Source organism: Mobula birostris, chromosome 10, assembly GCF_030028105.1.
Source record: "Mobula birostris isolate sMobBir1 chromosome 10, sMobBir1.hap1, whole genome shotgun sequence".
Taxonomy (NCBI): Eukaryota; Metazoa; Chordata; class Chondrichthyes; order Myliobatiformes; family Myliobatidae; genus Mobula; species Mobula birostris.
This window is the reverse complement of record NC_092379.1, coordinates 117,962,375-117,988,375: the sequence shown is the minus strand read 5'-3', so window position 1 is coordinate 117,988,375 and position 26,001 is coordinate 117,962,375. Positions and strand designations below refer to the sequence as shown.

The window sequence follows — 26,001 nt, the reverse complement described above, 5'->3', positions numbered from 1 at the left end:
AAGCGTTCAGGCCGGTGCTGGGCGGGATTTCCCCTAGACATATACAAGCCAATATAACTGAATGTTACATACACAACAACCGCAGCTCTACAGTGAGCTTTGTCACACCTTTAAAGAATTCCATTTGTTATGTCATTTCTTCAAAGAAGTCAATCAGTCTACTGAGGCATGATCTGCCTTCCAAGGCCCTTCTTCAGGACTAGCAAGGAAGGGGGAAAGAAACCAGAATAAGGAGGAGTGAAGGAGTATAAGCTGGAAGGTGATAGGTGAAGCCTGGTGGTGGAGCAGGGGGATGAAATGAGAAGCTGGGAGGTGATAGGTGGAAAAGGTAAAGGGCTGAAGAAGAAGGAATCTGATAGTTGAGGAGAGTAGACCATGAGAGAAAGGGAAGGAGGAGGGGCACCATGGGGAGGTAATGGGTAGGTGAGGAGAAAAGGTAAGAGGGGAGTCAGAGTGAGGGAGGTGGGAGGAGGGAAAATTACCAGAAGTTAGAGAAATCAATGTGTTCATGCCATCGGGTTGGAGACTACCCTGCTGGAATATGAGGTGTTGCTCGTCCAACATGAATGTGGCCTCCTCATAGCAAGTAGAGGAGATCATGAATCAACATACCAGAAAGGGAGTGGGAATTGGGATTAAAATGATTGGCCACCAGAAAATCTTAAGCACAAGAGATTCTATAGATGCTAGAAATCCAAAGCATCTCACACAAAATGCTGGAGGAACTCAACGGGTTAGGCATCATCTTCAGAACTGAATAAACAATTGACATTTTAGGCCAAGACCTTTCTTCAGGACCTGAAGAATCCTGCTTGTTGCGGATGGAGCAACAGTGTTCGACAGAGCAGAGCCTCAGTCTACATCAATGTAGAGGAGGCTGCATTGGGAGCATCGGATACAGTAGATGATCCCCAATCAATCTGCAGGTGAAGTGAGCCATGAATCGAGGAGAGGGAGGAAGTAGGTGAGCAGGTGTAGCACTTCTCCTTGTAGGGATAAGTCCCAGGAGGGAGATCTTAATATCAGACTCAGGTTTATCACCGGCACGTGTTGTGAAATTTGTAAACTTAGCAGCAGCAGTTCAATGCAATACATAATATAGAAGCAAAACAATATCCTGAAGAGGAAAGCTTCATCGTAGGAACAGATGCAGCAAAGACGAAGAAACTGAGAAAAGGGAATGCCATTTATGCAGGTGTTAGGTGGGAAGAAATCAAGATAGCTGTGAGAGTCAGTAGGTTCATAAAGAGATATCAGTAGACAGTTTGTCCCCAGCAGTGGAGACAGAAAGATTGAGAAAGGGTAGAGAAGTGTCAGGAATGGCATGAATTCTCGAAGTGTTGGTAGTTGACGTGTCAGGTCAGTGACCTTTCATCAAGACTAGGTTAGGAAACCACAGATAACAGGGGTGGGGGTAGGATGGTAAAGAGAACAAAAGGGAATTGCAGAGCAAGACAGAATAAGGAGGTGTGACTGCTGGCTGAGAGAGGATGCTAAAGCCAGTTTGTTAATTGCAAGGATCTGCCTGAAAAGATGTAAGTAGGAGATGAATGGAAACATTAGAGAGAAAAAAGATGAATTTATCTTCATCTTCAGTAGAATGCTTCCCTAACGCTAATAGATCTGTTTTGTTAGTGAGATTTTCTATGCTATTAGAGTGGTGTAGCATAGGAATGGGCCATTTGGCCTGTGATGTATGTGCTGTGCCCAATAACAAGTAAATTCTGCCTATACAAACAAGAGAAAATCTGCAGCTGCTGGAAATCCAAGCAACACACACAAAATGCTGGAGGAGCTCTCGGCAGGCCAGGCAGCATCAATGGAAAAGAGTCCAGTCGATGTTTCAGGCTGAGACCCTTCAGCAGGACTCCTACACGATGTCCGTATTCCTCCATTCCCTGTCTGTCTAACTGTCTCTCAAATGCCTTCTGTATTGTCCCACGTATCTTATAAGCTTCCGCCACTCACCTTAGATAGGGTGTTTAAGGTGAGTGGCAGAAAGCTACTCGAGTATTGGACATTTCTAGCCTGGGAATCAGATTCTGGCTGACTATACCTCTCCTAATTTTATAAACTTCTATCAGTCTGACACTCTCGAGAAAGCAATCCAGATTTGTCCAAACTCTCTTTATAGTTAACATCCTTTAATCCAGAAAGCATGTTGGTAAATCTGAGGCTTTATAAGGCATTGGTATATAAGGCAAACTTGGAGTATTCTGAGCAGTTTTGGACCCTTTAAGTGCTGTAAGGATGTGGTGACATTGGAGAGGGTGAAGAGAAGGTTCACAAGCACCCAAAAGAAAGAAAAATAGACTTGTGTATATATAGATATACTGTAATTCAGTTTTTTCTTAATATTTATTTATCATGTATTTCATTGTACTGCTGCTGTTCACAACATACGCCAGTGATATTAAACCTGAATCAGATTCTGAAGATCCCAGGAATGGAGCCAAAAGGCCTAATTCTGCTCCTATGTCTTATGGCCTTAAACCTCTTTTAATTCCTCGCCAAAGCCTCCCTCTGGAAGTTTTATAAAACTTTGGCTAGACCACACTTTGCTATTACAACTTTGCTTCTTCGATGACTTACATTTATTCCTTAAGAAGTGTTTCTCCTCCTCAGTCTCAACTGGCAGTGTTATTTTCTGTGCATCTGGTCTTGCTCATTTTCCCCACCTCCACATCTTCTGTAATTAACATTACCCTCAGTGAGGTGTCATAACAGACACCTTACCATTCCCTCCATAACTCTGCGGGTTACTCTTTCATCTATTTCCAATCCTATCAAAATACCCAAAGTTACTGTTAATTAAACTACCTGCTATTTCATTTTAAAAATCACTCCCACATTTAGCTCTTTGTAATATTGGAACACTGCTGTTTTGTGGGTTTAGTTACACCCAGCATAATTGAAATGATAATGATAGGAAATTGAATACGGAGTATTTTCCTTGTCTTGGCAAGGCAGCCACATTTTGATCTGGGCTATGAAGTGGTACTGAAACCTGGAGTGCCTTTTGTGCTGGATTCTCACCCATTGATTATGTGATCCACCACCCTTCCATTTGCTTTAACCACCACTTTATTTTTTTAAAATCCTGTCTGATGACTTACTAACAGGTCTTTTATTTTATAACTGCGGTGTGATCTACAAACAATAACACTGTAACTTCTGTCTCCTGGTGTGGATTGGCTCTAGAGAGTTGTATTTAGCTATACTGTACATCTGGGACTCTTAAGAGAGGGGAGCTGAATTAGGCCACTTGGCTCATCAAGTCTGCTCTGCCATTCCATCATGGCTGATTTATTATCCCCCTCATTCTGTTGTCTTCACCCCATAACCTTTGACGTCCTTGCTAATCAAGAACTGATCAACCTCTGCTTTAAATATACTCAATGACTTGACCTCCACAGCGTCAGTTGCATTGAATTCAACAGATTCACTGCACTGTGGATAAGAAATTCCTCCTCTTCTCTGTTCTAAAAGGACATCTATCTATTCAGAGGCTGTGTGTGCCCTCTAGTCCTAGACTCCCCTACTATAGAGAACACCACTGTATCTAGGCCTTTCAATATTTGATGGGTTTCAATAAAAGTCCCACTTATTCTAACTCCAGCAAGTTGTGCTAGCAGATCGGGCCATTTCCTTGGCCTCCCCTACTGTTGTGATGAGGCTGCACTCAGGTTGGAGGAACAACATCTTGTATTCCATCTGGGTAGTCTCCAACCTGCTGGCACGAACATTGATTTCTTTAACTTCTAGTAATGCTCCCCCCCACCCCCCTTTCACCATTCCTCATCCCCTTTCCACCTCTCACCTTATCCTTGCCTGCCCATCGCCTCCCTCTGGTGGTCCTCTCCCCCCCACCTTTTTATTTCTTCCATGGTCTTTTATTCTCTCCTTTCAGACTCCCCCTTCTCCAATCCTGTATCTCTTTCACCAATCAATTTCCCAGCTCTTTACTTCATCCCTCCCCATCCTGGTTTCACCAATCACCTTGTGTTTCTCTCACCCCTCCCCTACCTTTAAATCTACTCCTCATCTTTTTTTCTCCAGCCCTGCCGAAGGGTCTCGTCCTGAGACTTTGACTCTAGTTTCTTCCATAGATGCCACTTGGCCTGCTCAGTTCCTCCAGCATTTTGTGTGTGTTGCAATGATTTGCACTGCTTGTTTTCTTTCTCTTTCTCCCCATCTACAAAACCTTCCGATTTGAGTCAATTGAGCCCAATGCTGGGCTTCATTAGAGCTACACAGAACCAATCACTTAGATGTAAGTAGCAAGCATCTTTTTCCCTGTCTTTACTAAAGCCAGCTCTCTTAACATCATGGCCCGCTAAAGACCCTTGATTTGATAGATATTTGTGAATTAACATGTTGTCAATCGTTTGTTCTACAGATTGTGGAATGCTGACGGTAATACAGTGCATAAATAATGAGTTGAGAGCACGATGCTAAGCTACAAACCAATTGGTTTATGCCATCCAGTGGTGCGTTGTTAGCGTATAGCCTAGACAGCATTGTAATTGTAAGGTTTTGCAGCGCTTTTGTAAGAGCTTCTAGTGGGAGCTGGTCCAACTGGAAAAATGGGGTGATAATAGATAGAATTAAAAGCAGACAAGTGCAAGGTGTTGCACTTCATTAGGATCAACCAGGGTTGGTCTTACCCAGTGAATGGAAGGGCATGGAGTATAAAACAGGGATCTGGAATACAGGTCCATAAATTCTTTGAAAGTGGTGGCACAGGTAGATAGGGTCATAAAGAAAGCTTTTGGTACGTTGGCCTTCATAAATCAGAGTATTATTGAGTACAGGAGATGGGATGATACGTTGAAGTTGCATAAGGCACTGGTGAGAATTTGGAGGTTTGTGTGCAGTTTTGGTCACCTCCCTACAGGATAGATGAGGTGAAAATACGGCAGAGAAAACTTACAAAGATGTTGCTGGGACAGGAGGACACGAGTTATAAGGAAAGATTCAATAGGTTAGGATTTTATTCCTTGGAACAAAGAATATTGAAGGGAGATTTGATAGAGGTATACAAAATTATGAGGGGTATAGATGGGTAAATACAAGAAGGCATTTTCCACTGAGGTTGGGTGGGGCTACAACCAGAGATCACGGGTTAAGTGTGAAAGGTGAAAAGTTTAAGGGGAACACAAGGGGAACTTGTTCATTCAGTGTCATGAGAGTGTGAAGTGAGCTGCCAATGCAAGTGGCGCATGAAAGCTCAGTTTCAACATTTAAGAGAAGTTTGGATAGGGATATGGAGGGCTAAGGTCTGGTTGTCGATTAATGGGAGGAGATAGTTTAAATGGCTCAGCATGAATTTGATGGGCCAAAGGACTGCTTCCGTGTTGTATTTTTCTATGATTCTGTGACTCTAAAACCTTGCATTTACTGGTTTTGGATTTCCTATACAAGCTGATTGTATAAGTTTGTGGCCTAAGGTAGAAGGAGTCAATTTTAGAAAACCTAGAACATTTATTTTTGAACATAGTCCCCTCCTACATTTACACACTTAGTCCAGCAGTCATGGAGCACACGGATCCCTTCTTTGTAGAAGTTAGCGTCTTGGACCTCCAGAAGTGGTCCACAGCAGGGATGATTGATAATTTCGTGGCCTAAGATAAAAGGAGATGAGTTATTAACTTCAAATTTTCTGCATAATCACTTTCTGCAAAGAGTTGAACTGCACGTGCATGTAACGAGAGCTGTGTAACTCATCTCCTCCTACCTTAGGCTGCGAATTTATCAATCACCCCGCGTGTGTGTGTGTGTGTGTATAATATATATTTTATACTTATATATTTTTTATGAATCAATTTTATATTTGAAATTTTAAAAAACACTGTAAAACACTGCCAAATGGTTCCAATTGCTTTTAGACTATAGACTACATGGAGTCACGATGAAGGCTCCAAGAAACTGACTGCAGTTCAAATGAAACAGGATTTATTTGATTGTGTTGGGGCTGAGCTGATTGTCATCTTGAACGAATGCTGCTGGCAATTTGGTGTTGGTTTCTGTTCAAACTCCGGATGGAATTTGCACTGGTGATGGCTAGGTTAAAGAAAATTCCCCATGACAATCCATTTGAAAAGGAGTTTTATTGAGCTCCACCCCCCCGTAACATAAAAGAATCCGACTTCTTAATGCATTTTAAGATGTATTTTGATAATGTTACAATTTGAATCCATCCTTCTCAACTGTTTGAAGAATAGGATTATCATCTGTCACTGGAAAACAATTCTTTTGAGATCTGACCATGAGAATGAAAAAGCAAATATGTATAGATTCTTTAGGGATTTGTGGTGGTAGTAGCTTTCTTGATTTGAATGGATAATCACACAGTTGTAATTGTGAATTGTTGTCCTCCTGTCATGTCATTTAACTGTTAAGAAGTGTCAGATTAGCTCAGTGATTATTGGTTATGAATATGATGATGTGGGATCAGTGAAGTACTGCAAGAGTGCTTCACTGTTGAAGGGTTCAGGGATGGGGTGGAGGAGTTGTAAGGGGCTAATCTGAGGCCGATTCGTTGCTTAAGTCTTTGCCTCCATGATGGAGCACCTTGACGCTTGATTTTTACCTAGCATACATTATCCATATAACTTTAAATAGACAGATCTGATGTAATTACATTTTCTTTTTTCATTAGACTTTGTACAGAATTGCTGTCAATATATTTTAAATAAACCAAGTAATTAGTTAGCCGTGAAGAATGAATAAATGCAAAGTTATTCATTTTCTGGAACATTCTTCTGAGAATGGAATGTGAGATGTATTTGGCTGCGTGTTTGGTGCTGGATGTGGAATGCAATGACAGCTTGGTGTCATGTAGACTGTTTTATATATATTTCCTCAAACTTAGATTTCACAATAATACACTTGCTCAAACTTGCTGTTTGTCGTAGTGTTTCTACTATATTTTGGATACCAGGGTAGAGGGAGTCCTGGAACCACAATGGTGTTGGTGGAAGGTTCCTGAAATGTAAGGTGGGAGTCCGTGACACGACATGGCATTTTCAAAAGCCTCCACAGAGATCTGAAAGCTACAGTCTCAGAAATAAATGTATTTTTTTTCAAGATTCACATTTGATAATTTGATCATGGTTCATTGCTTGTAACTTGTTAGTGCACTGATGAAACTCTAATTCTTTTAGATGCCCCGGTCTGATGAAGTATCGAGTAAAGATTGAACACAAGCGACAGCCCAGCTTAAAGGGAAACCAACACCCTACACAGGATGACACAACCAGGGCAGCAGAAGGCTCGGCAGCTGCTGCTGTTTCCCTCCAAACAGCTGACCCTGGACTTGTTAACCCTGCATTTGAGGAAGATCAGGAAGAAGATGGTAAGAGTTGCCTCTGGAACAAAGTAAATAGTTTGGCCTGGAGAGAATTGTTTAAAGAAAGTGCTGGGAATTCCTTGTTTTTTTTCTTTCAATTTTTCTCTGGTTTTCAGAGGATTGTTAACCTCAGTTTTACTCTGGGTCGCAGCCCCCTCCTTTCGGTGTATGGCACTTACATTCGTGAGTTCTCAGATGGATGATTTAACAATCCAATACAGGCTTCTGTGTCCAGAGTGTAAACCAAAACAGCAGCCCATGACTTTAAAAGAAAGCCACTGATCTTTAAAATTGATAATAATCATGTAGCCCCCTGGCCACTCTCAGGGTCGATCGGCTCGCTGTCGTCTAGGGAAACAGCCTCGGCCCCGCCAAACTGGATAACTTGTTTGTGTGGATGCTGTGTGAGGTACCCCACCCCGCCCAAATAACAAACAATACACCAGATGCAATTAAATGATATACAGTTTATAGATATTACTGGAACTATATAATTAAAAGAGAATAAAATATAAAAGGAAAATAAAAGGCGCCACACTTATCAAAGTTCAATCTCTTCGTGCACAAAAACCGTTGGAGCTCAAGGACCTTCTTCTTCACCCTGCGACCCCCTCGGACCACCTCGGACCACCTCGACCGGCCGCCTGGGACCAACAACGGTAGTCGACCAGACGCTCCACATGAGTCCGTCTCCGTCTCCTCGCCGAACGTCCCGCTCGGGGTCCGACCCCGTTAGCGGACTCACAGCACCTCGTCCATCCTCTGTCTCGCTCTCCCGCCTTCTGCCCCCAAAACCCCCTCGCAAACAGTATCTTCAAATACACCAAAACCATAACAACTATTCCAATTGGTTAATAACGTATTTCTTATCACCCTCTAAACCACAACAAGCTGCTAGCGCAAACTTTCTCAGCGTTTAAGACAACAAAGCCGCATTCCCCAGATTAACATAGCAAAGACGCCATTTTAATTAGCCTCCGCAGTAACATAAAAATCGAAACCCCCTTACAAACATAACACATTTATAGAGCACTTTACATACAAACAGTGTAGTACAAACTTGTGTTACAATGGGATATGATGCAAACATAAACATAAAAGACAAAATGATGTTAGTTAAAAGCAAGGTATAAATAAGTTTTGAGCTTGTGTTTAAAAGTGTCAACTAAGTTTGTATCGGTATTGAGTTACACAGTCTAGGAGCTTTTAGATAAAATTTAATAAATATCCAAGGGTAATTTGAAAGTTCTTTTCTGCTTTCTGATTGGTTTTAAGATGCTTGAGTGCCACCTGAATGTTATAATAGGCACCCCCCTCATTATTTTCTATTCTTATTAGGTCCAGACCGGTGACACCTCTGTCTCTTCCATCTCCTTCAAGTCTTGCATTGCTGTTTCTTGAATTAATTAAATTGTATTCACTACCAATTAGGCAAGGAAGACGCTAAGTAAATGAAATAAGTGTTTGAAAATTGACTGATTAATAAATGGTGGCTGTGGAAACAAAATCGGAATGGGGGGGAGTGAAAATAATTAAACAAATGGCAGATCATGAGACACAGTGGACACTGAGGGAGTGAATCAGTTAACTTTCAATAAAGCTGTGCAAAAGAAAATATCGTTAGGCTTTGGGGACACATGAACTAGTAAAGTAAATTAAGTATCCTCTGGTTCAGGAAACAAAGGTCATTTGAGGGGAACTGCAAGACAATGAAGAAATTAATGCAATGACCAGCGCCTTGAGCAATAAAGTCAAGCTCCAGGGATGTAAATTGTAGTTGCCCTGTCCTCTTGAACCCTTCTTTGTCCACTTCATTGTTATATCAATCCATCTCATGCACTTTCACATTCATCTTTTTTTCTTCTTCCATGAATCCCAGTCTATTTGAAACTCCACCTATCCTCCTCCGCCTCCTACTATCTCACTATGGTCATTGACCTGGGAATAATAGCAAATAATTCTGTATGCTAAAAAATTGGAAAGGTATTCTATTTTATAGTAATGATATCCCCTGGAATCTAACTAAAGAAAGGAAAAGCATTGTCCAAAATAGGTTACTTTTGCTGCCCTGTGCTAGGATTTAATAGGGTATCGTCTGTACTTCATATAAACTATTTCAACTTCAGAAGAAAGACCAACACAAGCAGTACAGTAAGAGGCAAAATACAAAGATAAGGTACTGAAAACACTCAACAAACCAGCCTGCTTCAGTGAAACCAGTTCACATTTCAAATGACCTAAAATACTAATCAAGCTTTCAAGTCGGATTAAATGCTGCCTAACCTGTTATATGTTTTGAGGATAACAGGTGATTTGTTTTTATTTCCATCAGCACTGCAATCTCATGAGAGCCCTCTGGTTCTCGGCTGATTGCCAGTTCACATGGAATATGGAATGTGAACTGTGTGTTCTGGTGATTAGAGGAATCGTTGTGTCTGGAGCCACCGAAGTGAGTGCGCACCATGGCTTTTGTTTAAAAATGCACAATGATGTTTACTCTCACTTTTTTCTGTGGCGATTCCAGAAATTCCAATATTGCAAAACTTCAGAAAAACTGAAAAGCGAATAAATATTGTTGGGAAAGCTTGATTGGTCAGATGTGTTTCCTTCTGACCAACTCTGAAATGGAAATAACTGTAAACAGGAGCTGCCTGACATGACAAGTGTTCCTAATACCTTTTCTTTATATGGACTATTTCTTGTACTAATTTATATTTAATAGCCTCATTAATTGTCATCACAGGCTGCTGGTGTTCAAAATTCTCAAGAGCAGTGCACTTCAAATTGAGAAACTTTGTCCATGTGCTATTAAAATTCCACACTTAATTGCTGAAAATGCGGTGTAGTGGGATTGGCAACTTTTTTTAACAATATTTTGGTACATAGCTTACTCGGCTAGCAAGAGTGGTATTTATTGCCTGTCCTTAATTCTGAAAAAGGTTGGGGTGAGCCTTCTCGAGTAGTTCTTCCACAGTGCTGTGAGATTTATACCCAGTGACAAAGAAAGGAATAGGGAGATATTTTCAATTTAGTGCCTTTGCCATGTGTGAATTTGATGTCTAAATCAATGCTATATGTGTTGTATGTTTAATATTTAAGTAATATTTGAATAATATTGTAAATGTATTGTTTAATTAAGCATTCTTTGTTTACATCATTTTGGTTATATGTATGAAGTACGTGAATGACATGCCAGGAATGGCATGAATTCTCGAAGTGTTGGTAGTTGACGTGTCAGGTCAGTGACCTTTCATCAAGACTAGGTTAGGAAACCACAGATAACAGGGGTGGGGGTAGGGTGGTAAAGAGAACAAAAGGGAATTGCAGAGCAAGACAGAATAAGGAGGTGTGACTGCTGGCTGAGAGAGGATGCTAAAGCAGGTTTGTTAATTGCAATGGATCTGCCTGAAAAGATGTAAGTAGGAGATGAATGGAAACATTAGAGAGAAAAAAGATGAATTTATCTTCATCTTCAGTAGAATGCTTCCCTAACGCTAATAGATCTGTTCTGTTAGTGAGATTTTCTATGCTATTAGAGTGGTGTAGCATAGGAATGGGCCATTTGGCCTGTGATGTATGTGCTGTGCCCAATAACAAATAAATTCTACCTATACAAACAAGAGAAAATCTGCAGCTGCTGGAAATCCAAGCAACACACACAAAAAGCTGGAGGAGCTCTCGGCAGGCCAGGCAGCATCAATGGACAAGAGTCCAGTCGATGTTTCAGGCTGAGACCCTTCAGCAGGACTCCTACACGATGTCCGTATTCCTCCATTCCCTGTCTGTCTAACTGTCTCTCAAATGCCTTCTGTATTGTCCCACGTATCTTATAAGCTTCCCGCCACTCACCTTAGATAGGGTATTTAAGGTGAGTGGCAGAAAGCTACTCGAGTATTGGACATTTCTAGCCTGGGAATCAGATTCTGGCTGACTATACCTCTCCTAATTTTATAAACTTCTATCAGTCTAACACTCTCGAGAAAGCAATCCAGATTTGTCCAAACTCTCTTTATAGTTAACATCCTTTAATCCAGAAAGCATGTTGGTAAATTGGTAAATTTGCCTTATATACCAGTGCTTTATAAGGCATTGGTATATAAGGCAAACTTGGAGTATTCTGAGCAGTTTTGGACCCTTTAAGTGCTGTAAGGATGTGGTGACATTGGAGAGGGTGAAGAGAAGGTTTACAAGCACCCAAAAGAAAGAAAAATAGACTTATGTATATAGATATACTGTAATTCAGTTTTTTCTTAATATTTATTTATCATGTATTTCATTGTACTGCTGCTGTTCACAACATACGCCAGTGATATTAAACCTGAATCAGATTCTGAAGATCCCAGGAATGGAGCCAAAAGGCCTAATTCTGCTCCTATGTCTTATGGCCTTAAACCTCTTTTAATTCCTCGCCAAAGCCTCCCTCTGGAAGTTTTATAAAACCTTGGCTAGACCACACTTGGGTATTACAACTTTGCTTCTTCGATGACTTCCTTTTGTTCCTTAAGAAGTGTTACAATGCCACGTCATGCGCACGCCTCACAAAGTAAAAATGAACTAAGACACAGCCAACAGGTCCCTTGATTTTCTGACAATTAATTTTTATTTTTGGAGTTACTAAACATGACAGGGTGGTAGCTCTGTATTATTCCCTTCCAGTTGGCTTGATATGTCTGTCTCACGACTGCCTAGATTTTCCCCAGCTGCTCCAGTTTACTTCTCCATTCCAAAGGACGTATGGTTAGGGTTAGGCAGTTGCGGGAATGCTAAGTGGTGCCAGAAGACTGGCATCACTTGAAGGCTGCCTAGCACAATCCTCGCTGATTTGAGTTGACACAAATGATGCATTTCACTGTATGTTTTGATGTACATGTGACAAGTAAAGTTAATCTTGGATCTTAAATATTAAAACCTGCTGGAACTTTAGAGGACAGGTAATAGCCGACCACATTTCTGTGAATTTGGAATTACAGATATGCCAGCTGTTTAAAGGTAGCATACATGCAGACATCCCACCTCTCCCGGAAGATCCGGGAGTCTCCAGCAAATTAATAGTGGCTCCCTGATGCCCACAAATTATATACGATGTCCCGGAGATTGATTTTTTTGAGAGCGAGCATGAGAGAACGCGCGCGAGAGAGAGAGTGAGCGCAAGAGCAAGAAAGCAAGCACGAGAGAGCGACCACGAGAGAGAGCGCGTGCGCGCAAGAGAGTGAGAGTGAGAAAACAAGCGCAAGAGAGGGAGAAAGCAAGTGTGAGAGAGCGAGCGCGAGTGAGAGCGACCACGAGAGCGAGAGCAAGAGTGAGAGAGTTCCAAAAAAAGTCAGAGTGGCAGAGTGTTCCAAAAGAAAATATAAAACGTGCATCACCCCAAACTACACTAAAGTGTACCCCTGCCTAATAGGGGTCAAAAATAATGACAGTGTTGCTGGCTGCACTGTTTGCAACAGTGACTTTTCTATTGCCCATGGTGGGTTAAAATGTAAAAGACATGTTGAGATGAGTTTAACAGGTGTCATTCGTTCATTAGCATAGCTAACGTGATTTAAACTAGCTGGCTGGCTGCTAAGGAGCTACTCTATTGCAGACATCCCACCTCTCCCGGAAGTCTCCTGCAAATTGATGGTGCTACCTCCCTGAAATGAGTTTTTGCAAGGTGGGATGTCTGTACGTGTTCATTGGCTATATTTAAGAGGGAGTTAGATATGGCCCTTGTGGCTAAAGGGATCGGGTGTATGGAGAGAAGGCAGGTACAGGGTTCTGAGTTGGATGATCAGCCATGATCATACTGAATGGCGGTGCAGGCTTGAAGGGCCGAATAGCCTACTCCTGCACCTATTTTCTATGTTTCCATTATAGAATATTGTTTTTGCCACACATTAAAAGCTTTACTGGTGAGTACTGATAAATTAAAAATAAAATGAACTTGAATTTAAATTGTACCACTCCCGTGTTAGTGTTTGAGCTGCTGATTGTGTTGGTTTTGGATTTGCAAGCACGGTAACTACACAACATTCTGACTTGGAAATGCACTCAGTGTCCACTTTATTAGGTACAGGAATGGAACCCGTGTGGTCTTCTGCACACTACTGTTGTAACACATGGTTATTTGAGTTACTCTCACCTTCCTGTCAGCTTGAACCAGTCTGGCTATTTTCTGACCTCCCTTATTGACAAGGCATTCTTACCCACAGATCTGGATGTATTTAATTTTTTGTACCATTCTCTGTAGATGCTGGAAACTGCAAAAAAGAGAAAAAAACAAACAACAACCCCAGGAGAACAGCAGTTTCTGAGATATTCAAACCACCCTGTCTGGCTCCAGCAATCATTCCACAGTTAAAGTCACCTGGATCACATGTCTTCCCCATTCTGATGTTTGGCTGGAACAACAACCGAACCTCTTGACCATGTCTGCATGCTTTTATACACTGAGTTGCTGCCATGTGACTGGCTGACTAGATATTTGCATTAATGAGCTGGTGTACAGGTGTACCTCATAAAGTGAGTGCATGCCTAATTTTGCAAGGGCTTGTCTCGGTGAGGGAGAAAGCAAAGCATTCGTGAGCACAGCAATATGCCTAGGGTGTTTTGTTTATATACTTCAGTTTTCTGCAAGTTCCTTGTTCATGCTGCTGAAACACGGGATGAAGTTATTGAACATTTTGTATTAAGAAATACCTGCTGTAGGTGTTTAAGCCTAAAGCAGTCGAGGGTGGTAATGTCATTTTAAATTTAATGTTTTGCTGTCAGCACTAGATTGAAGAGCTTTGTTTCAATTTATCTGTTTAATATTACACTAAAAAGGCATACCAATAGTAAACTTATAATGCCATATAGAAACTATTTCTGATGGTTAGTTAGACATGGAATAGTCTAACTATTAGAACAGGCAAACTTTTAATATTTGGACCTACACACTAGAAACACCAGTTAATCTTAGGCCCATTTGTTTATGTCAGATCAAAATGAAGTTTGTTGTTATGTGGCAAGTACATGTTAGCACAGGTGCAATGAAAAGCTTACTTGCAGCAGCATTACAACATCAGAGACACAACGTGCCAGATTATTGAAGTTATAATGGAGCCTGTGAAGAGGCCGGTACACAGAGGTATCTCGTGGACTAGCCACTATCTCACTGATGGTGGAGCAGATTCGGAGACAAATGGAAAATAAACAGCTTGTTCCTGTCTCTCGGATTGTTCTTCCTGCCCATAGCCTGACCTGTCAGAACTCTAGTCAGATAACAGCCTGAGTACGTGCATTTCTGATCGACACATTATAGGAAGGATGTGATGGGACTGGAGAGGGTGCAGGTGAGAATTACAGGATGTTAACCCCTGTGAGGAATAACAGGATAAGTCTGAGTTTGTTGTTTTTTTGAAACAGTGGGCCTTAGTGGGGGACTTAATTGAAGAGTGTAAATGGTGTAAAGTGAACAGGAAGGAACAGGAGGGATTAAAAAGCCAAAGGGCAGAGTTTGGCAGGATTACCATGGAGAGGAGAAAATTTATTTTCATCCGGTAGTTGGCAGCTATGTTCCTACCTGAAAGGGTGGTAGAGGTGGAACATTCATTGCATTGGAAAAGTACCTGGATGCGTATTTGAGGAACAGTGATCTAGGGGGCTACACACCCAGTGTGATGAGACTTTTGATCAGCACAGAAAAGGTGGGCCAAAAAGACTTGCTGCTGCCATCGAGAAGGAGGTACAGGAGCCTTGGGTCCCACACCATCAGATTCAGGAACCTTTCAACCATCAAGCTCTTGAATCAGCATGAATAACTTCACTCAGCTCAACACCGTACTGATTACTGAACACAATCTATGGAATCACTTTCAAGAGCATTACAGCTCATGTCCTCAGTATTATTTATTTAGTTATTTTTTATTTGTTTTTTATATTTGCACAGTTTTTCCCTTTTGCACATCAGTTGCTTATCAGCTTTCTGTAGTTTTTCATTGGCTCTGTTGTATTTCTTTGTTCTACTTTGAACGCCCTCAAGAAAATAAATCTCTGGATAGTATGTGGTGACATATATCTACCTTGATAACTTATTTTGAATTTTTTTTTTGATTTCTGTTACATCCTGTAAGTCATCCTTTTATTATAAGCTCACAATGCTTATCTGTAAATTAATGAAGTCAGGATAGTGGGTCCTTTTAGAAAGAGATCTCAGCACATAGTCTAGGACTGATCCAGTGCGGTATTGAAATGAAGGGTGCTGTGTAAAGGTGTAATCTTTGTGTTGTGATATTAAGCTGTGGGCCAGTTTTCAACCTTGGCTGAGCATTAAAAAAAGTCTGTGACACTATCTTGAAGATCATGAAGATTCCTTAATGAATGTCAAAACAATAATCTGTTCTATATAACTTTACTGGTAATGACAGCTTGGAAATTTGCAGCATTTCTTCCACAGTGACTGCATGATTTGCATGACTAAAGCTCCTCAGGGCATTGACGACATGAAAGAGATTTTAAAAAAACTTTAGTTTCTTTTACTCCTGGATGCTGTTACATTCTACAATTGGTGCTCGCATTTAAGTACTGAAAAGTAAGCTGTTAATTGTATGTTGTCTTTCTGTTGGTTTGCTCCAATCATATGAAACTCAGATGGCCTTGTGTTATTATAGATTTGCCTCGGTTGTCCAGTCTTCTGGCAGAAACTACCGTAGTTGAAATTCATCGCACGGACCCTCAGGAAGAGCTGGGAATTCGGATAGTTGGTGGGAAAGACACACCACTCTGTAACATTGTGATCCAGGAGATTCTTCGTGACAGCATTGTTGCTAGGAATGGAAGGCTTGCACCTGGGGATCATATAACAGAGGTAACTGGCTGACGGCCAATCCTGCTGCATATAAATCTGGTGAGACAAGCAGCAAATGCTGCAAAGCCGCAGGTGTTATCCTTTTTTTAAATTACTGGATCAGCCTGGAGCTGTTTATGCCGTACCGAATCTGTGTGAAATTCTTTGAAATAAAAACAACTGCTCAAGGAGGGAAATGGGTCAATAGGATTTTCATTTTATTAACTGGGTGATGATTTCAGGGTAACTTGATGCATTAGATGCAAGGCTCCTATCTTTGTGACTGCATCAAGTTCCTGCACGAGGTTACTATTCATTTCATCTCGCTTCCCCCACCTAGAAACCTTCCCCCTCTCCTGGTTTCACCTATCACCAACAATCACTCTTCTCCCTACAGCATCTTATTCTGGCTTCTTCCCCCTTCCTTTCCGGTCCTGATGACAAAATGCCCAAAGTGACAGATCTGAGCCCAAAACGTCAATTGATTATTCCCTTCTATAGATAATGTCTGACCTGCTGAGTTCTATCATTTTTGTGTGTTGCTCTGGATTTTCCAGCATCTGCAGAATCTCTTGTGTTTATGAGTGTACAATTTATGAGCAGAAGCAGACCACTTGTCTCCATTTGGCTCCACTATCTTATAAGCTCATGACTGCCCTCAATTCCATATTCATGTAGTAATCTGTAACTGCCTTCATCTCAATGTTGACTGCTTCCACTGTCCTTTGAGAAAGACTATTCCAAAGGCCATGCCCTTCTAAGAAATTTCACCTCATCTCTAGGTCACTTGCCACTCACAGTATACCTTCCACCCCCTCATTCATGATAAATATGCGTGAAAGATAACTCAGATTCCACCATCCCTTGAGGGAGAGAGAGTTACAAATAGTCGGAATCCTCTGGGAGATAAAAATTGTCTTGTCTCTTATGTGGGCAACACCTCATTTTAAACAGTGGCCTCTAATTCTTGATTCCCACACAAGAGGAAACATCCTCTCTGTATCGACTCTGTCAAGGTGAGTTTTAACAGCTACAGCTCCTTTCTAGCAAACTGCCCTAAAGGCAATACAACTCATAGCAGAGTAGAAGTTGCAGTTTTATTCAGATTATGAAGTTAATGGTTATTTATTGAGAATGGACATTCTTATGCTAAGAGTAAAAATATTGTTCAGGTCTATGATATACTGGAGCTCTAGGTGGGGTATGGTATAACTAGAAGTCAATCAGATTACAGTAATATAAATTGGAAAGAAAGCCTCTCAGATTAAGAGTCAAGATTTATCTCAGCAGTCCGTGGCTAAGTTATGTGTTCGTATCTACAAGCAGAGCATAACCTCACAGTTTCTCGTCGTATCTTTCCATTGCATCAGATAGCCTAGAATCCTGAAATTAAGCGACGTTGTTGATACTTGGCCCCGCTATTGATGAATGCACAAGAGTACCATCTTTTAAAAAAAATGCAGTAAGCCCAACAGTATAGAGAATACTTCTTGATATTTGTCCTGAATTCCACCTGACACTCTTATCACTGGCTTGTTGATACTGGCACAGAGTAATCCTGGTTCCTTGGCCCTAGTCGTGTTTCTTGGTCAATCTTCAAAATAGGCTACTTCAATTTGAGACACTTGGTCCAATTCCAACAGCAAAAAGTTGTCCTAAAGTTGCAGGCTGTTTTATTTTTTGTTTTATGTTATTATTGTAGATTTTGTCATGGACCTTTTATCTTATAGTCTGGAATGACTAACTCTCCTAGCAAGAGTGCATCTCAGAAGTTCCCTCCAGAAGCAAAAATATCCCAGTACCTCTTCCTGTCTCTTACTCAAGTTTCAGTTACAACTCCTTTGGTCCTAGCTGGCCATTCCATGCCTAAAATTTATGTTACCACTGATCATCCACTTTCTGCAGTCATCTTGCTCTACCTCTTCCTGCTACCCACTCCAGAACTCCTCACTTTCTCAACAAATGCAAGAACTTGGTTGGTGTGAAGATCGGGGGTTGCCGGATGCCAACGTTAAAATCGGCCATAAACTGTTTTGCTCAAGAAGCTGCTTATCTGGCGTTCTTATCTTATTCCTTCCTTTCCAGGTGAATGGTATAAATATCACCAGTGTTCCACACAGCTACGCCATCCATGTGCTGCGGCAACCTTGTTCTGTCTCTCGACTCTCTGTGCTCCAAGAGAGAGGATTTGCTGTTCGAGGATCTTCACAGGAAAGAAGCAGCAGCAGCAGCAACAGCAACACACAAAAGCAAACTGTGCATGTCACCTTGCATAAGCGAGATCGCAATGAGCCACTGGGTATAAAACTAATTCGGAAGGGAGATGAGCCTGGAGTGTTTATCCTGGATCTTCTAGCTGGTGGCTTGGCTGCTCGAGATGGAAAGCTACATAATAATGATAAAGTGCTTATGATTAATCAGCAGGATCTCAAAAATGGAACCCCAGAGATGGCAGCACAGATAATACAGGTAAATAAAGCCTGTGCTCTTGAACATAAAACATAACATCACATTATAGGCCCCACAGCCCTGATACTGTGTCAACCTTTATAACTTATTGCAAGATCAATCTAACTCTTCCTTCTCATATAGCCCTTCATTTTACTATCATCCATGTTCCTATCTAAGTGTTTCTCAGATGCACCTAATATATCTTCCTCTACCATCACCCCTGGAAAAGAGTTGCTTGCACTCACCACTCTCTGTGTTTTTAAAAAAAAACATACCTCTGAGACACCCCTATGCTTTCCTCCAATCACCTTAAAATGATGCTCCCTCATTTTAGCTATTTTTTCACCCTTTGTGAAAAGTTTTTATCTATTCACTTGATCCATGCCTCTTACCATCTTGTGTACCTCTTTGAAGTCAGCTCTTATCCTTCTCCTCTCCAAAGAGAAAAGCCCAAGCTTGCTCAACCTTTCTAAATGAGACATGCTCACTAATCTAGGCAGCATCTTGGTAAATCTCTTCTGCACCTGCTCTAAATGTTAGGAGCAAAAGTGGTCTTGGATCATGGCGAAAGAAGTTCATCCCTTTTTTATATAAATCAAATTGTTGACTTTTTTTTACTGTATTTCTTGCTACTCTCCCTTTTCTTTCTCTCACCTCTGTACTACTAGTTCTCCCTCTTCCTTTAGTACTCTTCTCATCCTTTCCTCCAGATGAAATAGCTAATAGTAGCATTTTAACAAATAAACAATGTTCAGACTAGAAGTTATATTCAGATTCATTTATCTGTCACATGTACATCAAAACATACAGTGAAATTTGTCATTTTCACTAACAAGTAACATAACAGTGCAATGGAGGCAGCCTGCAAGTGTGGCCACACATTCTCACACCAACAAAGCATGCTCGGCAGAACACAGCACACATCAAGTAACAACCAACAACAACAAGAGAAGCTCTTTTCCTGCCTCCCACCCACGTAAATACTCAGTTCTCCAACCCCAGGTCAGGCCATCTACAGTTTTCAGCGGGTTTCTGGATCTGCAGACGTTGGGCTTCAACTTCCAATGTTAACTCATTGGTTTGTGCAGAGCTCCCGTAATGCCACTATACTCTGAATAACATGGTCAGCTTGTAAGTCAGCCTTAAGGTCAAAATATAGTCTAATTCAATGAATTGTGAAATACAGTCGTCGTCATCATCATTATTTGCCATGTCGATGACGTAGGCGATCATGGTCTTTGACCATGATTGTTCTTGGCAAATTTGTTTTACAGAAGTGGTTTGCCATTGCCGCTTTCTGGCAGTATCTTTTCGAGACAGGTGACCCAAGCCATTATCAATACTCTTCAGAGCTTGTCTGCCTGGTGTCAGTGGTCGCATAAGCAGGACTTGTGATATGCACCAGCTGCTCGTACAACCATCCACTACCTGCTCCCATGGCATCAAGTGACCCTGATCGGTGAGCGGGGGTTAGTAGATGCTGCACTTTGCCCAGGGGTGACATGCAGGTTAGTGGAGGGAAGGAGTGCCTTACACCTCCTTTGGTAGAGATGTTTCTCCACCTTGCCACCCATATGAAATATAGTAGATGAATAAATTACTGTTCCTCTCTCTTTTCAGTCTAGTGAGGGGACTGTCAGCTTTATAGTCCAGAGGTGCCTTGATCAACAAAGCCCAGAAATTATTGATGAAGTTGGCTCGAGCAATAACAGTCCCTCCCGGCAGCGTAGTAAGCCATTGCAACAGCATTGTCGTCGACGGTCCCACTACCAAAAGGTAAGTCATAGAAACATAGAAACATAGAAAATAGGTGCAGGAGTAGGCCATTCAGCCCTTCGAGCCTGCATGGCCATTTGTTATGATCATGGCTGTGGCTGATCATCCAACTCAGAACCCTGCACCAGCCTTCCCTCCATACCCTCTGATCCCCCTAGCCACAAGGGCCATATCTAACTCCCTCTTAAATATAGCCAATGAACTGGCCTCAACTGTTTCCTGTGGCAGAGAATTCCACAGATTCACCACTGTCTGTGTGAAGAAGTTTTTCCTAATCTCAGTCCTAAAAGGCTTCGCCTTTATCCTCAAACCGTGACCCCTCGTTCTGGACTTCCCCAACATCAAAAACAATCTTCCTGCATCTAGCCTGTCCAATCCCTTTAGGATTTTATACGTTTCAATCAGATCCCCCCTCAATCTTCTAAATTCCAACGAGTACAAGCCTAGTTCATCCAGTCTTTCTTCATATGAAAGTCCTGCCATCCCAGGAATCAATCTGGTGAACCTTCTTTGTACTCCCTCTATGGCAAAGATGTCTTTCCTCAGATTAGGGGACCAAAACTGCACACAATACTCCAGGTGTGGTCTCACCAAGGCCTTGTACAACTGCAGTAGTACCTCCCTGCTCCTGTACTCGAATCCTCTCGCTATAAATGCCAGCATACCATTCGCCTTTTTCACCACCTGCTGTACCTGCATGCCCACTTTCAATGACTGGTGTATAATGACACCCAGGTCTCGTTGCACCTCCCCTTTTCCTAATCGGCCACCATTCAGATAATAATCTGTTTTCCTATTTTTGCCACCAAAGTGGATAACTTCACATTTATCCACATTAAATTGCATCTGCCATGAATTTGCCCACTCACCCAACCTATCCAAGTCACCCTGTATCCTCTTAGCATCCTCCTCACAGCTAACACTGCCACCCAGCTTCGTGTCATCCGCAAACTTGGAGATGCTGCATTTAATTCCCTCATCCAAGTCATTAATATATATTGTAAACAACTGGGGTCCCAGCACTGAGCCTTGCGGTACCCCACTAGTCACTGCCTGCCATTCTGAAAAGGTCCCGTATATTCCCACTCTTTGCTTCCTGTCTGCTAACCAATTCTCTATCCACATCAATACCTTACCCCCAATACCGTGTGCTTTAAGTTTACACACTAATCTCCTGTGTGGGACCTTGTCAAAAGCCTTTTGAAAATCCAAATATACCACATCCACTGGTTCTCCCCTATCCACTCTACTAGTTACATCCTCAAAAAATTCTATGAGATTCGTCAGACATGATTTTCCTTTCACAAATCCATGCTGACTTTGTCCGATGATTTCACTGCTTTCCAAATGTGCTGTTATCACATCTTTGATAACTGACTCCAGCAGTTTCCCCACCACCGACGTTAGGCTAACTGGTCTATAATTCCCTGGTTTCTCTCTCCCTCCTTTTTTAAAAAGTGGAGTTACATTAGCCACTCTCCAATCCTCAGGAAATAGTCCAGAATCTAACGAGTTTTGAAAAATTATCACTAATGCATCCACTATTTCTTGGGCTACTTCCTTAAGCACTCTGGGATGCAGACCATCTGGCCCTGGGGATTTATCTGCCTTTAATCCCTTCAATTTACCTAACACCACTTCCCTACTAACATGTATTTCGCTCAGTTCCTCCATCTCACTGGGCCCTCTGTCCCCTACTATTTCTGGAAGATTATTTATGTCCTCCTTAGTGAAGACAGAACCAAAGTAATTATTCAATTGGTCTGCCATATCCTTGCTCCCCATAATCAATTCACCTGTTTCTGTCTGTAGGAGACCTACATTTGTCTTGACCAGTCTTTTCCTTTTTACATATCTATAAAACCTTTTACAGTCAGTTTTTATGTTCCCTGCCAGTTTTCTCTCATAATCTTTTTTCCCCTTCCTAATTAAGCCCTTTGTCCTCCTCTGCTGAACTCTGAATTTTTCCCAGTCCTCAGGTGAGCCACTTTTTCTGGCTAATTTGTATGCTGCTTCTTTGGAATTGATACTATCCCTAATTTCTCTTGTCAGCCACGGGTGCACTACCTTCCTTGACTTATTCTTTTGCCAAACTGGGATGAACGATTGTTGTAGTTCATCCATGCAATCTTTAAATGCTTGCCATTGCATATCCACCGTCAATCCTTTAAGTGTCATTTGCCAGTCTATCTTAGCTAATTCACATCTCATACCTTCAAAGTTACCCCTCTTTAAGTTCAGAACCTTTGTTTCTGAATTAACTATGTCACTCTGGTGTGGCAATGTCATTATGGCAAATGACTAACACTTGCGTGGGCTTCCCACCTGCATCACAGAGACCATTGAAAGAACAAACAAACAATGGTTCTGAATGCACCCAATTATGTACATGCAGGATCTTACTATGATGGATGTCTCTCATGACAGTTCAAATGAGCTGGAAAGTACAGAAATACTGTGTGTTCCTGTTGGACAGATCAATCTGATTTTCCAGGTGGATGGAAATATTGGAAGCTATTCTAATTGAATCCTGTTCTTTCACTCAGCAAGGCCTGTTAAAATAAAACCAATATCATCAGCATCATAAACAAATTACAAAGTAAAATGAGTTTAACCTTGGGGTGTGAGGTGCATTTGCAGTAAGAATAATAAGAGGAGGTGTTGATAATAGAATGAATCCATAATTTTAAGAGGACATTGTTTCTCAAACATACTGCAGAGGATAATTTCAGGTGATAATTAATGGTTACGGATGATACATTGCAAAAATATTAGTTATTGTTGAGTTATTGTTTAGATGCTCCCAGTGTAACATGTGTAAACTAAGATTTTGTACCTGTTGGTACAATTGAAACCAATGCAGAAAAAATTGTATTTACATATCGAATCTGAATTCTGTGCAGGTTTATTGAGGGGGAAGAAAATTAAGAGCTTTGAAAAAGCTGGGAGCTTACAGTCGTTGATGGAGTCCCTCTTTTGTTTAGTGAAACCTTAAGGAACCACTGATTTCTTTTTGGCAGCTTGAGAATGTAACATGTAGACACATAAAAAATGAATACATCTGTATTAACAATTTTTCCCAGGTTTCGCTTTTAGTTATGTAAGTTAATCTGGTATTCGGAATATAAAGACTCCAATTCTGTTCTGTTCATCAGTTTGTAATTCATACCATTCATAAGCATAGATGTATCATGCCTTTTTGATCCATTGGAAGAAGTTTTTATTGTCAAAAGTTGATCACTCACTCCTGCAGCTTCTCCAGTGATGATTTCTGTACCTGCAGGAACAAGGAAATGGGTATGGCATCTGTCAATCAGTCCTGGGTATGGTAGCCAATAATAAAGGAGCAAGTTACAGTATTTTATATCACTGTCATGCTGATTAAAAGTAGAACATAGTTAACTAAAGGGAAGCTGGGAAAAGGAATTGAAAGACTTTCTTTCACCATTTAATGAGATCTGCAGCTAACTCCATCTACCTGTGCTTGCTCCAGGTTGCTTGTTACTATTTGTTTGGTAAATGCCATGTGTCATGCATTTAAAACTACTGATTGACTTTATCATTAGCTGCTGTTCAAATCTCTAATCGTCCTGCACGTTTTCCTGCTTGACTGCTGGGAGGTCTGGTTCTGATTTCAGACTGGTCCTGACTCCAAACCAGGAGAAACAATCAGCTCCCCTTAATATCTTATTGGCCCCCATCACCCAGGGCATGCTCTCTTCTTATTACTACCATCAAGAGGGGTACAGGAGCCTGAAGACACAGACTCAACATCTTAGGAACGGCTTCATCCACTCCACCATCAGATTTGTGAACAGACAGTGCACTACCACATCAACACTACTTCACTACTTTTGTCATAGTCATACTTTATTGATCCCGGGGGGAAATTGGTTTTCATTACAGTTGCACCATAAATAATAAATAGTAATAAAACCATAAATAGTTAAATAGTAATATGTAAATTATGCCAGGAAATGTCCAGGACCAGCCTATTGGCTCAGGATGTCTGACCCTCCAAGGAAGGAGTTGTAAAGTTTGATGGCCACAGGCAGGAATGACTTCCTATGATGCTCTGTGTTGCATCTCGGAGGAATGAGTCTCTGGCTGAATGTACTCCTGTGCCCACCCAGTACATTATGTAGTGGATGGGAGACATTGACCAAGATGGCATGCAACTTGGACAGCATCCTCTTTTCAGAAACCGCCGTCAGAGAGTCCAGTTTCATCCCCACAACATCACTGGCCTTACGAATGAGTTACGAATGTGCTACTTATTTAATTTTTACATGTATTTCTTATTGTAATTTATACTTTCTTATGTATCGCATTGCAGTGCTGCTGCAAAACAATAAATTTAATGACATTTATCAAGGATATTAAAACAAATTCTGATATCTTAAAAGCTTCATTCAAATCATACTCTTACCTTCCCTGCTCCGTTGACTCAATCTCTTTTCATAAATCAGCCCTGGACTTCGAATAGTAGTCTGATTCAAAGCTAAAATATCCTACAGAATGAATCTATCCAGGATTGGTCTTGCTACTCCAGTTAATGATCTAACCAGTGCTTTGTATAATAATGGTAAAACTTCTACCTTTCCCCCCCTTCCCCACGCCCCCACCGAGTACACCAGCCTCTTAGATATTTGATTTTCTGCCTCTGCCAAAGATATTTTCTTGATCAGTGTAGTATATCCCAAGCCTGCTTGTGCCTCCAATATTTCTAGTTTTACACTGTGAATTACCTCATATTTGGCAATATCTAATTCTGTTTACCTCAACTTTTCCCAGTTATATAAACTCTTAAAAGTTATTCTGCAACTATTTACCAACTAATGGTGCAGCCTATTTTTGTGCCTCGGCTATGAGTCTTTTCACTTCATTGTCTAAGGAGTTAGCAAATTGGTGCGGAGTATCTTGTTGGATTCTACAGGTCACGTTCTGTCAATTAGAAATCCTGAGCATTTCTGTGTCTCCCACCCTCAGTTTGATTCTAAATCACTTCCCTGATTATATACAAATGAGCATCTATCTCAACAAAATCTATATTACACAAAGATATTGCTGAGACTAGAAAGAATAAACCAGGGTTCTTTGTTGAGAGACAGAACAGAATGAAGGGTGATTAAGTTACAGGGCCTGATTAAGAGTCAAAAAGGATATTCTTCTTTCAGCCAGGGAGTCTAAACCAATAGCTATGTATTTAATGTAATTTGTAGAAGGATTAGATGGGACAAAAGTTTCTTTTCACTTGGTTGATAAAGGTCTAGAATTCACTGCCTCAGAGTGTGGTTGAGACAGAAAACCCCATCCCATTTAGAGAGATTGAAAGGATGAAAGGATACTTTAAGAGTTATCACCTGTAGGAGAAAGGACAGATGCTGAAAGAGGGATTAGGCTGGCAAATGAGGAGTTAACTAGCTTGACACACTTCTTTAATAATGAAATCTCTTCTTATGTTTGCCTCTTATTGGTGGCCATATTGGACAAAAATAGATATTGTGGGGTGGCGGTTTGTCATGCCCATTTTATGGGCAGGATATTTTTTAAACCACAAAGATAACAACAAACAATTAACTTCAATAGCTATAATCACCTACTTTACAAGACCTTA

At 41.1% G+C, this 26,001-nt stretch overlaps 1 protein-coding gene across 4 annotated transcripts in view; it reads left to right on the top strand.

Moving 5' to 3' along the window:
* The window catches only part of lnx2b (ligand of numb-protein X 2b), an 85,738-nt gene that overhangs the window by 49,507 nt on the left and 10,230 nt on the right, over positions 1-26,001 (top strand). For 3 of the 4 annotated variants that reach the window (XM_072270843.1, XM_072270845.1, XM_072270844.1), the window contains 4 exons: positions 7,167-7,357; positions 15,982-16,178; positions 18,243-18,626; positions 20,229-20,384. In XM_072270843.1, coding sequence (XP_072126944.1) covers positions 7,167-7,357; positions 15,982-16,178; positions 18,243-18,626; positions 20,229-20,384 — 928 coding nt within the window. The remainder of the gene's footprint in view (positions 1-7,166; positions 7,358-15,981; positions 16,179-18,242; positions 18,627-20,228; positions 20,385-26,001) is intronic. The other variant, XM_072270846.1, reaches the window with a different exon arrangement.